This window comes from Crassostrea angulata, chromosome 5 (assembly GCF_025612915.1).
Source record: "Crassostrea angulata isolate pt1a10 chromosome 5, ASM2561291v2, whole genome shotgun sequence".
NCBI lineage: Eukaryota > Metazoa > Mollusca > Bivalvia > Ostreida > Ostreidae > Magallana > Magallana angulata.
In genome coordinates this window covers 10,397,043-10,414,483 of record NC_069115.1, presented here as the reverse complement: position 1 = coordinate 10,414,483, position 17,441 = coordinate 10,397,043, and the positions used below count along the sequence as shown (strand labels likewise).

Genomic DNA, 17,441 nt, shown 5'->3' with positions numbered 1-17,441 from the left:
ACTTAAGCTAACAACGTAAAAAGTAAAAAGAAAATGTACACTAATGGTGGTACAACATTTAAAATTCTAATATGATATGAACACAATCATACATGCGTGCAAGAACAATAGGCCTAATTCAATATTGCCAAGAAAACGTCATTATTAAACATGGTATCTGGCAGTACTAATTTCAACTTTCCATGACTCCAGTGGCCTTCGTGGGGCTTCAACCAAGGACCCAGACACTACTCTATAGCATTTTTTACTCCACCTTAGAGTCAGCGTTACTTTGATTGGAAACGAAACAGCTCGTCCCTCTCCCAGTTTCGTGTATACAAAAATGTCCCAGTCCTCTGGAAGCAATAATCCACTAAAATCGTCTCTCTGTAGAAGTTTTCTCCCCTTTTGGACCTCCGTTCCTCTGTTATGGAACAAACGGCGGAAGGAATCAAACGTTGAGGAAATGTAGAAGTGGGACCCAACCCTTTGTGAAAGTCTGGCCTGCACTGCGGTGCGGAACTCGTCGGATATTTCCTGCAAAGTGTCTGGATCTATCTGCCAAAAAACATTACATTAAAAATATTTTATTAATACGGTTTTGAAATTACATCTGTATTTAACTCAAGTTTGTAAATGCGGATCTCGATTAAATTTTGCCAAAACATCTGGTACATACCGGTTCATTTTTACTTTTCTTTTGATTTTAAAAATATCATTCTAACTGATCAGTAAATGGCTCGATAGTTATATGCTTACCTCAATTTTTGGCGTACTGAAATCGTCTAAAATTATTTTGGGCAAATGGAACCAAGGCTCCCAGGTACATTCGTACTCCGAATACGACTCCCACTTTACTAGGTATTTCTGAATCTAGAAAAAATATGGAAAAATGAATTTATATTCATGATTAATAGATAAACAAATAGATAAATAAATAAATAAAAAAAATAAATAATTTGGATACTTTTACTTACTTTGACACTAAACAAAATTTTGTTTTATGATATTTTTTTCATTCCAATAATAACACTATTAATTGAGCACCCTGTCGTGGGCCTCTCATATTTGTATACAAGATAAACACAACGTAATAATCACTGCTCTGACTTTCTATTAAGTCATTTCACAAAAAATGTTGCTAATCTTAAATAAATTATACTAAAAATTAGTTATTCTGTTACATCACACCAATATATCATAATATTTGAGCGAACTGCAGCACGTCGCCATTACTGTACCCATTGGTGCTTAAACATATTCCCCATATTGAATTCAATAAATATGATAATAAATTCTTACTTACCAATCCATCTTTTCGTTTACATATGAGCCTCTCTACATTAAATTTGTTTTCATACACATAACACTTGGATGCTTTCCTAAGTTTCCTTTTATTCTCCTCTTCTGTTTGACCCTCCGACAACTTTTTAAAGTCAATATTACGTCCTCGCGTTTGCATTTTGGCGCCCTTTGAACTATATGCATTGTGACGTCAGGATTTACGTAGTGTGGTTAATGAATATTAATGAGAAAAAATCGGACTTATTTCTCCATATGCATTTGTAGACTGTATTGATCTTCTTTAGAAGAAGAGCTCTATTTAAAAATATAGAAAAATACCCAAATAGAAAAGGTTAAAATGTATGGATTTTATTTTACTAAATGCACTTTATAACGGAACAAATTAAGTATTTTATTATTAAACAATTTTTAGCTAGATCTGATGGTTAATTAATTGACCACACAACGTCCTTATTGATCCAACTTTACTTTTTCTTTCTCTTCAATTTGTCTTTACGCTGAAATAGAAGGTAAAGGTGTTTTTTTAAATGTTTTATTGATTCTTTAGCGGTGATATTACTTCTAGCATGATAACTTCCGAATCAAATAAACAATAGTCCTATATTCACTGAACATGGCTAGATGTATTGCGTTTTCTGGAAGTTAGCAACTCGAGTCTTCGGTAAAAATCCGGACCAGACCAAGACGTTTAGTCAATTTATTTTTGTTGTTGCGAAAATGAAAATTTGTAACCTTTTTCATTACATGTAGCTTCATTATTATAACAAAAGCAGGACATAGGGTGCCCCCCTCACCCCCGGCCTTCCCAATAAAATAACTAGAAAGCAATAAACCCCCCCCCCCCCCAAAAAAAAAAAAAAAAAAAAAAAAAAAAAAAAACGAAAAAAAAAAAAAACACACCAAAAACCACGCAACCGAAATTAAGACACTTATAATTTGATCCTTATATATATGTAATGAGACCAAAATCCCTCAAAGATCTCTGATGAATGATGACTATTGGACGCATCACTAATAATGATAGATAATAAGCAAATAATGAAAATATTCTATTCATGTGTCATCAAATTTTGATACTTTAATATGTTTAACATTCAATGTTTTCTCGGTTCAATACTTTACAAGAAAAATTAAGAATGTTCTTGCATGTTAAACACACTTTGCTCAAACCATAATGATGATAAGTGATCAGGTAAAACAAGCTCCAATGTACACAGTTAAAGTTCATGATCAGAGACTTAAATCATGCAACAAATATGCAACAAAGATCAGCACTTAAGTGGCGTGGGAAGAATGATAAATGTATACAGTACATGAAAAGAGGTGACGATAAAGGATTCAAAGTGTATTTTGGCTGATAGAGAGTTTAAACTTGTTTTGATTTTGTTTAAGTATCTTAAAAGCGTTCCTTCTACAAGCTCACTTGTTAATGAACAATATAAAAGCTACATGTTTGAGTAAAAGAACTATATATGATAAGAGTAAAATTTGGCACCAAAAATTCGCCATTTTTTAAGTGTTACGGGTACAATAAAATGTTAACTAATTTTTTAGAAGAGTTGATATAAAATATATTTTTCATCTATTTAATTGATTTATTTGCACTCACTGGCAGTATATGACGTCAGAAGTGACGCCATTTCTATAATTCAATCAAAATCAGCAAAAAATTGACATTTTTCTTATCTATTTACGAATGGGAAACATAGAGCGCATGCTTGAACAAGGAAATGTTTTTGTTACTTATTAGTCTTGGCTAGATACATCTCTGATTAAGATATTTTATTTGTTCAAGAATGCGCTCTATGTTTTCGGAAGGAAAAACTGCTTGAAAACAAGCTGTTTTACGCTAAAAATGCAAAAATGGCGGGAAAAGGTTGTCTTTACAATGTCATATTTCTAAATTGTATATTTAAGCATAGCTGTGGGTACAATCTCACGATACACATGTAATATGATTTCATATAGCGCGGGCAATTGAAATGTCAACCTTTACCTTCGCAGTCTCTAAAATTGGCTTTTTTATTCGAGCTATATTACTAGAACTAATTTTATCATCTCAGTAAAACAATACTGACAGTATGTACTAATGAATTAAAGTTTAATATGACACATACAAGGCTATATTGTGGAATAACAAAGGAGCAACAAAGACGGTATATGCCTTCTAACGAGATACATACATGTATTTAGATAAACTATAACACCAACACTGCCTGAAATTGTCGCCTTGTTGATTACTTTTTTCGGGAAATTTAATCCTTTTTAGCTCACCGACACAAAGTCGAGGGGATAAAAAATATAAAAGTACAGATCATTAACAACAATTTCCTTTTTTTTCCATCTTGTAAAGTGCTCTTCGTTTTGAATCGACTGGTACTAGTTTTTAAGTTTTATTTCCTTGGTTTTTAAAACACATTTTTTATCAATTGATAAAAAGAATGTGTAATAACTAAAACGCTTGAACAGGAAGTTAAGTTTTATTTCCTAATTTGATTTCAAATTTAATTAAATTCAAATTGGTGATTACTTTGAGTAACAACGGTCTCCTTTAGCATAGCTTTCTGTTGTTTAGGGTAATTATTATTATATAATAATTGACAAAGAAATATGTGCAAAGATCAAAATCGCGACAGAAAACCTAATATTTTATACCGATTGAAATGAAGCAAATTGCCGTCGCTGATTTGTCAAAAACCTGGATTTCGGTGATTCAATTGTGCTCTATGATGATTTGATCAGGTTATCTGTAGGAATATTTATGTGGATACAAAATGGTTTATATTTACGTACGTTAAACAAGAACAAGTGTTATTATAATCCTTTTTACATTTTAAAAAGGTTAAGTACCATGTGTTGCGTTATAATGACACCCTGTTTGGAAATTACAATTTTTTTTTACTGCATGTACATATGTCCATACGTAAAATAATGGTATTTTGCCGTGCAATTCAGTCCATAATATCCGGTTTTACATTCTGTCGATTATAATATTTAAGAAATAAACAGCAAGTTCTAAAGTTCACCGGGATATGAACTTGATCGGTCAAGTGATCAAATCCTGTGAAGCCTAAAGGGCTTCTCAAAACATTTGATCACGTAATAACTATTAACCAAGCTCATATCCCGGTAATAGAAAAATCTGCTAGTAGGACTAGTACTTTTGTTGTTCAATACATATTTTCCATTACGATATGCTTGCAAACCATTTAACTATCTCTTACCATCAGATAACAGTGAAATACTCAGATAATTTTGTTCTGTAAAATCTTTATGTCGACTTGTCACATATTTACTTGCTTAATTAAAAATTAAACACTTAAACGTTTCCACACCCAGTATGTGCCATCCAGTTGGCATAACATTTTCAAAAAACCGACATAAGGATCGGACGAGTCGACATAATTATCTTTTATGTCGACATATTATTATTTGACATGTAGTCATACTTATCTAGCGACAAGTCCACATATTTATTTGTCAAGTCGCCTTTAATTTGATATAAGTAATAATTTTCGTTTAATTAGTGACAACTAACTAGTAACTAGTGACTAGTTCTGTCTGATAATTATGTAAACTTGTCAGATCTTTATATTGATTTGTCAGATACTTATGTAAGCTTGTTGGATATTATGATGACATGTAAATGGCAGTTAGTGGCACAAACATGCTTTAACAGCAAAATATTGAGTTTTTAGTCAATTTGATTTTTTTCTTTTACAATCCAACATAATTATCTGACAAATAGACATAATTATCTGACAAATGGTGGCAGATCTATGCCACCATAGAAAACAGAGAGAGAAAAAGGATCATGTGCCGTGCGGCCCCTCGATAGAATGACAAAAAAAATAAATATCCGAATTTTGGACTTGTGTTTGTGTATATGTATTCTTTGACATATGCACCTTTATGAAATCACATTTTACTTAAAATAAAAAGACCATGCAGATTTTAGATATATTACTAGATGTTAGGTAGGGTACACTGTTTACTTTTAATTCCCTTTCATTTTTAACCCCGCCCACCTTTATAAAGCTTTTAGAATATATGAGCGCAAGAGGCTATATTCTTTTTCTTTGGCTAGTTGCTGTATTTTTATTAAAATCTACCTATCTGCAAAAGGAAAATAATGTACCTCAATGCTCTCGATTGCTGTGAGTAAAAACATTAAAAAATCTATTATCAAAACCGATTTGGTTTGACTTTTCCTATAGCGTCACGATCATTTCTGTCAGCTACGTCATGCATAAATTATACACGCCGCCGGTGTGAAAACTATGATTGGTTAACTCCTATTTTTAGGCCGAGTTATCAGTATACGCTTATGCAATGCCAGAGCTGAATGATTTCTCAGAACAGTTTATTTCCCCCCAATTTTATTCATTCAAAATCGACTATCCCGTATGTTTAAATTCTGTGCTAAACAAACTCTCTCTCTCTCTCTCTCGCTCTCTCTCTCTCTCTCTCTCTCTCTCTCTCTCTCTCTCTCTCTCTCTGTGTGTGTGTGGGTAAACGGGCGTTAAACCATAGCCTCAAGCTACGGTCCAGAGTACGGCGTTATAAAAAATATAATATTTAAAAGTTGCATGTGCTAAGCGTTCATTTCATGTAAATACCGTAAATGTATGATGCACATGTATTACCTACTAACTTGCCAGTCAAAGTGATAGGTATGAATTCCTCGATTTCTACAGCTTTCGATCGGCAATCGACAGTCAATAAAAGTATTGAACGATGGTGTGAAAGAACGAGACGGAAGTGGAGAGTGCAAGGAGGATTGTACATGTGCGTCTTCATTAGGCAAGTGTCCGATTCGTTTCTCTTCTGTTGCCCTATCACTTTCGGTGTAAATATATATACTAAAATATCCACAAACCATTTACTGCAGATTTCTTTATTTTACCTGTCTCTGAACACCCAATCACCCGCTCCATACATGAACACTGGTTTGTTTACATACATAAAAAATACAGTTCTTGATCCGCCTTCCGAGTACGGTTACAGGTTGTTTAATAGGAGAAAGTTTGGGGCGGGTAAAGCTACAATTATTAACAGTAGTAAACTAAATGAAGAATTATTTAAATGGATTATTTGCACAAAATGTGGTATGGTATGATTTAAATATTTTAAAAAAATAGTGTTATTTTTATACGCGGCAATTTATTGCCGTAAAGTTTTTTTGTACATGTAAGTATTGTATGCACTGTCGCTTTATATTTTTTAACCCAAAATTTATACACAGAGCTACAGCTATATATGTTATGTACCGTATGTATTGTTTTATCACAAGTGTACACTTTCGAAAAATAGCCCAATTTTGACAGTCACGAGTACCCATGTGAATTTTTCATTCTCTGATATGTTGTTGTTCTGCCAGTGCATAATTTAGTCTTAGTTAACCAGCAGCCAATCAGCGATAAGCTGAATCCACCAATAAAAAAAGTTGTGGTTAAGGTGCGGGTATTGTTTATGTATGACGTAGCTGAAAAAGTTGAACGCGACGCGATCGGAAAAGTCAAACCAAATCGGTTTTAGTAATAAATGGCCTTTCCCATTATAGACGATTGTTGTTTACCTTGCATGAACTCGCGTGACATTGCATAGCCTTACTCAATTTCTATATCACAGTTTGAAAAATAATTTTAATTCTCACTTTGCGAAATAAACACGTGTAGGAATTTTTGTTATCAAAATTACGTTCTGATCTCTCATTTAAAGGGGCATGGTCACGATTTTGGTCAAAAAATATTTTCGCGATTTTAATGTTAATAATGCTTCAGTAAGACATTTTTAATAGGCAACCAAAATTTAAGTGTCATTCCTTGAGTTATAAGCAAGTTACCGAGCTTATAATTCTTTGCTATGTAAACAAAGCTTTTGTTTACTTTTTGAACATTGAAGTGATAACTCCAGATTTAGACAGAAAATGAATGTAGTAAACGTTAAGATCTGTATATTTATGCTTAAAATGAATAAGAAGATGGAAAAATCAGCTTGAAAAAGAACTTTCACCGGTATATTGAACTTATGTAAACAAAAACAGGGCACGAGCCTTGTTTACATGACCTGTATCTTGCTTATAACTTCACTACTGACTCTCCAATTTCATTTTGTCATTGGAAATGCATTCCTAAAGCATTGTAAATAATAAAAACAGAAAAATAGAATTTGACCAAAATCGTGACCATGCCCCTTTAACATTCTTAAAACTTTATTTGGAATCGGTAAATCATCCTGTATTTCTAAAATTGTCACGAACGTCAGAGAAGCTATGATGACTCAGTTCGTTCCACAATATATGGGCTTCCATCATATCACACCAGATGAAGTGATCAATTACACAGCGATATTTTGTGCGGGCACTTTTGGCATCCGGAGATTCAAACACCACAACTCTTCTCCTCGATGGTACATATATTTACATGGACAAAAGTTCAAAATATGCCTTTCAAAGAAAGTCTTACAGTGTTTACAAATTTAGGCCGATCTCTTGTCAAAACCTATGATGGTTGTGGCATCCGACGGAAATATCATTGACACCATTGGCCCGTACATTGTAGATGGGAACAATTTTACACAAGCATTTATCCAAAAAGAAAAATTGTATTTCAAAATGGTCTGACAAAATGACATTCTTGTGTGAGACAGTGGTTTCAGGGAATCTCTTGATATTATAATTAATTGGGTGAGTGTACGATCAGAGTCGCAATACGTGTATTTTTTGGGAAAGAGACAAAAACAACACTCTGTATCTGAAGCTAATGCATCTAGGTTAATGACCAAAATTAGATGGGCAGTTGAATCCATAAATGGTAGACTAAAACGATGGAAACTCCTAAAAAATATAGCTTCAAACATGCACATTATGTAATATTTCAAGCTAAGATAACAACCGAATGTCGCAAATTTCTGATTTACTGTAATAAAGTGGAAAAACGTACATCAACGACAATCAGGACAACTGTTCACCAATCCTACAAGAATTCATTTTGAGGGCTAAATACCTGTTTATTCTAAGAGCCAAACCAATATATTCTAACTGGGTAGCAAATGAATACACTCATTTTGAACTTGACTACACAAATATTTAAGGCCTTGGGATAAACATTTTATCATAAATCGATCATAGTAAAATTAATTTTATTTGAACACATGCAGGTGACCCTCGAGAGTTGGGAAACTACCTACCTGTTAATCGTATTTAATTCCGTAGTCTGCAAAATAACTGACTAATCGATTTCATGGTTTCGGTCATATAATCGATAATTCATGGACACTTGTCTATAAGTCCCTTAGTTTTCAATATCTACCTTTCTAAAATGAGGTAAGAATGGATGAGTTAGACTAATATATTGAACACATTAATCTAAAATTTGAATAGACATCGTCGCAAACTACAACCAATATTTGCGATCATCTCTCACCCGACCGTGGCTGTATACAGTGACTATATCATAGCTTATAAAATATTGATCTACATGTGTAAAACATAGTCGGAAATTAAGTTTTATATTTTTGGTTTGCGTGTAAAATGTTACACAAGTTCAAACGTGACAAACATATGGTCCATTAATTTTCAGTTTTACGACAATTTTTGATTGTATTCAATATTTCATGCGTAGAAAACGGCAGTTGTCTCAATTCATTAAAACCGCTAGTGAGATATATCTGGTGAAATATTTCAGAACAAATTTTCTCGGACAAGTAACCAAATTTACTACATTACTGCATGGTCCCCCATATTGTTTCATCTTTGAAAACATACAAATTTCTGAAATGTTTTACCTTTCAGTTAAACAGTATATTTGATAATGCAAGAATAACGTTGGCGGAGGTAATAACCATTACAAGGGCATAAAATGTGACTGTAAACATTGTAGAAAGAAGTCATACGTAAGACGATTGGAATCTTGATACATAATCCCGATTAGTTGGACACCGTTTATAGTTCTTTATAAACATAAAAAACCTTGCGTAAAAAATGATCGTCGAAATTCGTCATATCGCATGATATAATTTGAGTCTTATCATAAACATTTTTGAGCCTCTATTCATTAATTGTGGTTTATTTTTTGGCTACTTATTCAATGAGAAATGCTTATTTGTACAACCTGTATGATGTGTTGTGCTGTACTTTGAAGCAATAGATTGGACAATGTCTTGAATTTATGAATAAATAAAATGTGTTGCGGTAAATGTGTTTTCAAAACAAAGGGAGGAGCCTTTTTTCGGTGGTATTTTGATGAATGGTAAAAATGATTTTTGATCTGTGCGGTTTTTTAAATAATTATTTTGAATAGAAGCGTGGGGGAATACCAAGTATGCACCATTAGCAAGTGGTTAACACATGGCATTTACGCTGCATTCAATTCATACCTTGATATTAATCGCATGTCACTTGCGGTCAACGTACATGTAAGGTGATCGCAATGATTAAGAGGAATTCCCACATGTTATTCGTGCGTGTCACAATGTGCATGTGCTTCAGTGCTAGCCCCGCGAGAGCTTATCGGAAACGAAACCAAACCGATGTCTTTAAAGTTCTCTCGAATATTTGGGGCTCTGACTCGATCGTAGTATTGAAGTGGTGCTATTTTCATCGTCACAAAAATGACTTTTTTCTAGCCTATATTGAAATTCCTTGCATACATACCAAAGTGAGATCAATGTTCGATAAACATATTTAAACACTCTTTATGAAACCTACATATATTGATTACAGGGCCTGGGCACCGTGAGACACCTACATGTTTATAAAGCACACGGGATATGTGGTGAAAAGTATCTAAATGGAATCTACATCAAATACATGTAGTTGCTCAATCGATTTGGGCTTGTTTTATGTTCTCACGAAAGTGCAAGTTTTTTATAACTCTATAACCCTAGAACAAAGCTCATTATATAGTTTTGTTTACTAGTAAAACATCATTCACTGTATTGACAATTGTACTTTTTTTGATGCATTCACGTGATTTCAAGGAATGTCAACTTGTGAAACAGTCAATGTTTACTTTATTTCATTTATACAACTAGACTAAAATTGAGCCGACCCTAACTAAAACGTTTAATTAAACATTATATGTAAAATACAGTTAACGTCTGAGTTAAGCCTTAGGATTTTATTTAGTAACGGTGGTCTGATTCCAACCAACTATGATTTTAAATTCAACTCCACACAAAGTGAACGATGAAATAACACAGTAAAGTAATTATAAAGAGATATAAAAAAACCTTATAGCTCTTGATTAACTCGTGGCAGCATTTATATGAAAGGTTAATTAAGATGAAAAATTAAGTGTGTAAATTTATTCTCAGAACTCGTTCGAGGTTATAATCAAATGATCGTCACTGATTGAGTTGGGTTCAAGCGATATATATTTTTGAAATTTCAAATCACTTGTCGAAAGATAAGAAATTGTTTTATAACAATTAACACACTCTACATGTGTATCTTTTAATTTGATAGTCAATTCATACCACCGTAATTTTAATATGACTTTAATTTACAAGTATTTGCCATCTTTCATCGATAGAACCCGTTATTATAGACATATATACTTTCAACTACAATTTATTCTTTATTTTTTTTATAACACAAATTCGGTGTTAATCTAAATCGTGATCTAGGATATGCAGTCTGCAGTTTCATACTTATGCGAAACAGTCAATCAGGCTAAATGATAAAACATAACGAAAAAAATCCCCGTATCAAATATGAAACAATAACGACCAAAATAACCTTCTGATTTGAATGCTAAAGATTTATCGGTTTTCATTTCAGCACTTTTTATGACAAAATAACCTAGATCTGGTTGTCTCTCTTTCCATAAATAAGTGATCTCTCATATAGAAATACGGTCACAATCCTGAGTTTTTATGTTGTTTATTAGTGTGTTTACATGCTTTACGGTCATTGTTTACAATAACTCAGATCATTTTAAAATATTTTCTTATCCATCATACGGTATCGATCATTTTAATTTGTATGAAAATTTATGTGCGTAGCTCTAAATTTCGAGTAACGTAGAAATTGTCATCATTAAGAATAGATATTTTGTGAATTTATCATCTAAATTTGGCCTGACGTAACTCAATTGATGTTGCAATTTATGAATGTCATATTGATTAATAAGAAAAACCTTGGCGGAGTTTAAAGAACAATACAAGGACTTAAAAGTTTGTTTTTAATACTTCTAGAGAGAAAAAACCTATCAATGACCGTTGTCAAAAATACGTATTTAATGATCTGAATGTTTATAATGCTATAACGATTATAAAAGAATCGTTAATAATTTTCTAAGAGTGAATAGTGGCTATTTATAAACATTATTGAAACTTGAGTCAAACTCGTTATCGGAATGCGTCATATCGCATGATATAACTGAAAATCTTATTATAATCATTTGTATGCCTACACTTTAGACTCATTCCATTATGAAACGTACATAGGTTGATTAAAGGGCCTGAGCACCATGGGATACCTACATGATTATAAAGCACTGGGTATATATGTGCTGAAAAGTCTCTTAAAGATATCAACATCAAAATCAATTTAGGCTTGTTTTATTTTCTCACGAAAGTGAAATTGATTTATAACCCTGGAACAAATTTCTTCATTCTATAATTTTGTATACTAGTAAAACATCATTCACTGTATTGACAATTGTACTTTTTGATGCATTCACGTGATTTCAAGGAATGTCAACTTGTGAAACAGTCAATGTTTACTTTATTTCATTTATACAACTAGACTAAAATTGAGCCGACCCTAACTAAAACGTTTAATTAAACATCATATGTAAAATACAGTAAACGTCTGAGTTAAGCCTTAGGATTTTATTTAGTAACGGTGGTCTGATTCCAACCAACTATGATTTTCAATTCAACTCCACACAAAGTGAACGATGAAATAACACAGTAAAATAATTAAAAAGAGTTATAAAAAACCTTATAGCTCTTGATTAACTCGTGGCAGCATTTATATGAAATATTAATTACGATGTCTAAATTTATTCTCAGAACTCAATCGAGGTTATAATCAAATGATCGTCACTGATTGAGTTGGGTTCAAGCGATATATATTTTTGAAATTTCAAATCACTTGTCGAAAGATAATGTAAGAGGGCAAAGTATATTTAACGTCGGGTTCGAGATTCACATTTATATTTTCTATAAAAGTTAAAATTTGGAAATGAAAAAGTATTTTTATGTTTATATCCTAATTGAATAACTGTTATAATATCAGTATTCGGTTGTAAGTAATTTATATTATTAATTTTTTACACTTGTGAATCTGTCCATTGATTGGTCAATTTACGGTATAGGCAGTAGGCCATCTTTTGGCGGCATTTTCATCGTAGATGTTGACCGGGAAAGACCTTTTTGTCTGATAGATGTAAGTAATGATATTTTTGTCTTGCATTCATATTAGATCAAATACTTATGTTACAAGTGATTGATTATTCTATTTATAACTATATTTTGTGGAATTATAAGTTCTGTGTAATTAACAGATCGAAAGTTGTTTATTTCTAGTCAGAGAATTGATGTAATATTGACATCTAGTCAGTTGTGTATAAGTACGTTTATAGGTTAAAATAATAGGTGACCCGATGTTATAAATGATTGTTTGATACGAAACGTTTTTATTATAATAGTGGTTCCTTATCAAATATGTTTAGTTTTTATAAATTGAGAAGTAAGACCTGATATTTATATTGAACAGTCCTCATATGCTGACGTCACAGTCACAGTGACCGGAAGCCCTAATACAGCATTCCTTACTTAGGTTTGTAAAATGTGTACATTATTATTACATTTTTTTATACTTCATATTATTTCTTGCTTAGATGTTATGTTGTATGATAAAGTGCCTTCTCGATACAGGAGCAGAAGTTTCTACTATATCTGAAATGTTTTATAAACAGTTCCTACATCAACAAGATATTACAGACACGAGAAAATTTCTACGACTGTCAGCTGCTAACAAAATCACAATACCATATCTAGGATACATTGAAGTAGACTTGAAGATTCAAGACCAATTATTCAGTGACGTGGGAATGTTAGTTGAAACTGTAACAACAGATCCAAATGCTGTACAAGTGATTCTTGGATGTAATGTGCTGAAACATATTAGAACAGCCTGTCAATGTGATAATGTTATTATGAAAGACCCTATATGGAACAATGTTATGTCTGTCTTAGCGTTAGCTGAGAATGAAGTAGATGTGAAGATTGGACTTGTCAAAGTGGCAGGAAGAGAAACAATAAGAATTCCAGCAAACTCTATGAAAACCATAGTGGGATCAACACGACAAAATAAGAAAAATCATCCATACGTAGCAGCCGTCCAACCTATTTCTATTGAGAATGGATCTCTACCTCGAAATATACTGGTGGTGGATACTGTTAGTGTTGTTGAAAGTGGAAGAATTCCAGTAAGAATGTTAAACATTGGAGAAGAAGATGTTTGGATTCAACCAAAGACTCGTATTGGAACTCTACATCAGATAGAAATTTTGAAGAGTTCAGACCAAGAATATACAGTTGATATTGAACCAACAGAATTGAACATTCGTAGTGTCTCGGTGTCGAACAAAACTTTAAATTCTGATAATTCCGAGCTAACATCTAAACTTGATCTTGGAAATGTTCCATTTACATCCAAGCAAGAACAGAAACTGCTTGAACTATTTTCTAAGCATGAAGATGTGTTTGCGAAAAGTGATGAAGATTTGGGTTATACGACAACTGTAACTCATCCTATAACTGTGACAGATAGTCAACCAGTGAAAATTCCTCATAGGAGAATTCCTCCAAATCAAATTTCTGAAGTGAAACAACATATAGAAAAACTGTTAAACCAAGGAGTTATTCGTAAGAGTACCAGTCCATACGCTTCACCTGTTGTGATCGTCAGAAAGAAGGACAAAAGCATAAGACTCTGTGTAGATTATAGAGCACTCAATTCAAAGACCGTCAAAGATGCATATCCACTACCGCGCATTGAAGACAGTTTGGATATTCTAAATGGAGCCAAATATTTCAGTAGCATAGACCTGATACAAGGATACCATCAAGTAGCAGTAAGAGAAGAAGATATTCCTAAGACAGCATTTCGTGTAGGTACTGGTGGACTTTACGAATATGTCAGAATGCCGTTTGGCTTGTGTAATAGCCCAGCCACCTTCCAGAGACTTATGGAGGCATGTTTAGGGGATGAAAATTTCAACATACTAGTTCTTTATTTGGATGACATCCTAGTGTTTTCAAGGACAATAGAAGAACATATTGATAGATTAGATCAAGTGTTTATGAAACTTAAATCCAATGGATTAAAGATTAAACCGACAAAGTGTCATTTCTTCCAAAAAGAAATAAGATTTCTTGGACATATAGTCTCTGAAAGAGGTGTATCTACAGATCCTGACAAAACAGCTGTTATTGAGTCATGGCCTATTCCAACTACAGAAAAGCAACTCCGCTCATTCCTCGGACTAGCTAGTTATTATAGGAGATTTGTCCAAGGATTCGCTAGCATAGCAGCTCCTCTTCATGCATTACTATCAAGACCAAAGAATACCAAACTGAAAGCAGAGCAATTTCAAAAATTATGGACTGACGAGTGTACCAAGTCATTCAACGCCCTAAAGGAGAAACTTATTTCACCTCCAATTCTTGGATTTCCTGATTTTTCACAAGAGTTCATTTTGGAAATAGACGCAAGTTTTGAAGGACTCGGAGCAGTTTTATCTCAAGAGAGACCAAATGGAAAGATTGTGATAGCTTACGCATCAAGATCACTTAGAAAATCTGAAAGGAATATGGAAAAATACAGTTCTATGAAGCTTGAACTTTTGGCACTCAAGTGGTCAGTTAGTGAAAAATTTCGTGATTACCTTCTTGGATCGAAGTTTATCATTTATACCGACAATAATCCGCTCAGTTACATCAACAAACCCAAACAACGAGTAGATGCAACGACGATGAGATGGATAGGAGAGCTAGCTCAGTTTGATTTTACAGTGAAATACCGTTCTGGTAAGGTTAATCGCAACGCGGATGCGTTGAGCCGTAGACCTACTTCACTGGAAGAAGAAGAATTGAAAGTTTCCTTTAATAGGATTACTCAGAGCACATCGTTAGAGATGTTAGATAGACGTTTACCGACTCAGTTGAATTCAGAAGAGATGTCAGACTTTCAAATGCGGACAGTGAGCGCCATGACAACGCTTCCAGAGTATATTCCTGCAGATATAGCAGCACTTCAAGACCATGACCCGAAGTTGAAAAGAGTTCGTTACTGGATGGAGGAAGATCGTAAACCTTCAGTTAATGACTTGAAAAAGGAGCACAAAGATGTGAGAAAACTTCTTAATCAAAAGGATAAACTTTTCATTGACAATTGTGTCTTGTACAGGAAGATCATAGATGAGACCGGTGAACAGAGACAGTTATTACTTCCTGAAGTCCTAAAGAAGACAGTTCTGGAAAATATTCATAACCATGCAGGTCATCAAGGTGTCGAGCGAACATATTCTTTGCTGAAGAAAAGATGTTTTTGGCCGAGGATGCTACAGGATGTCCATAAATGGTGTAAATTTTGTGAAAGGTGTTTAATAGGGAAAGCCCCTGTTCCAGCCATTAATCCTGCAATGAGTAATTTAATAGCTTACAAACCTCAAGAAATTCTCGCCATTGACTTCACTGTATTAGAAAAATCATCGGATGGACGTGAGAATGTGTTAATCATGACAGACATTTTCTCTAAATTTACTCAAGCTGTACCGTGTAAAGATCAGAAAGCAACTACGGTGGCAAAAATTCTTGTTAAAGATTGGTTTGTGAATTATGGAATTCCTAAACGTATTCACAGTGATCAGGGCCGTAATTTTGAGAGTTTCATTATTCAAGAACTGTGTAACTACTACAACATTGAAAAATCCCGCACAACACCTTACCATCCAGAAGGGAATGGACAGTGTGAGAGATTTAATAGAACCATGCATGATAGACTAAGGACATTACCTCCGGAAAAGAAGAAGAAATGGCCTGAATATCTTCCATACTTGGTGTATATTTACAATGCCACTGTTCATTCATCGACCGGTTACTCTCCACATTTCTTGTTTTTTGGACGAGAACCTATTCTTCCCATTGACTTGATGCTTGGATTATACAAGTCCTCAGATGATGACAGTGAAAACTTACCTATTGATGACTGGATTCAAGACCATAAAAAGAAGATGTTGGAAGCATCAAAGTTAGCATTGTCAAATACAGAAAAATCTGCAGAGCAGCGAAATCATCAGAAAAACAAGAAAGCCAGTGTTTCATTCATCCAAGTTGGAACAAGAGTTCTTACGAGAAACCGCACCCTTGGAAGGAATAAAATTCAAGATACCTGGTGTTCCACTCCATACAAAGTTGTGAAATATCTTGGTGATAATGTGTATTCTATACAGCTGGCAGATGGATCTGGCCCGATCAAGAACGTGACAAGGAAAGAAATCTTAGACACAGGTGAAAGAGTGAATTCGAGTGATGGATATTCCAGTTCTGAAGGATCGGATCTTGAGTATATTCCAGAACAGGCCATACAAATTCAAGACGAAGAAGAACACTCCGCAACCGCTGAGGATTTAGAAGAAGCTGCGATAGAAAAACCATGTGCACCTGCAGCTAGCAGTGAGGATTCAGAGGAAGAGATGGTAGACGTGACGCAGCCTCGACGAAGTAAGAGAACGACCGCAGGAAAACATTCCAACCCGTTCAACTTACCTAAAAGTACTGTACCGTGCAATCAAATTTCCGTCCAACCGTCAAAATTCAAGGAACTCAGTGATGCGATTGTGAATCTTGGTGCTACATTAAGTGCTACTTTAAGTGATTCGTGGGCAAGACAAAATCAGATGTGATTATGTAGTAACAAAATCAGATGAAATTATATAGTTTCATTGCTTTGTGCATATATACCTGTACTTTTTGTTAGTTAAATTTTTTTATTATGTTTTTATGCAACCTTTTCATTGCTGTGGAAAGCAATGATAAAAAGGGGGGAAATGTGTAAGAGGGCAAAGTATATTTAACGTCGGGTTCGAGATTCACATTTATATTTTCTATAAAAGTTAAAATTTGGAAATGAAAAAGTA

The 17,441-nt window shown here is 33.7% G+C and overlaps 1 protein-coding gene across 1 annotated transcript; it reads right to left on the bottom strand.

The window, feature by feature from the left end:
* Nucleotides 1-143: 143 nt before the first annotated feature.
* LOC128185016 (uncharacterized) lies at nucleotides 144-1,528 on the bottom strand. Its single transcript, XM_052854685.1, has 3 exons — nucleotides 1,286-1,528; nucleotides 739-852; nucleotides 144-537 (listed from the first exon to the last, which is right to left on the bottom strand). Exons 1-3 carry the CDS (start codon nucleotides 1,439-1,441, stop codon nucleotides 145-147), a joined length of 663 nt encoding a protein of 220 aa, XP_052710645.1. The 5' UTR covers nucleotides 1,442-1,528; the 3' UTR covers nucleotide 144.
* Nucleotides 1,529-17,441: the final 15,913 nt, after the last annotated feature.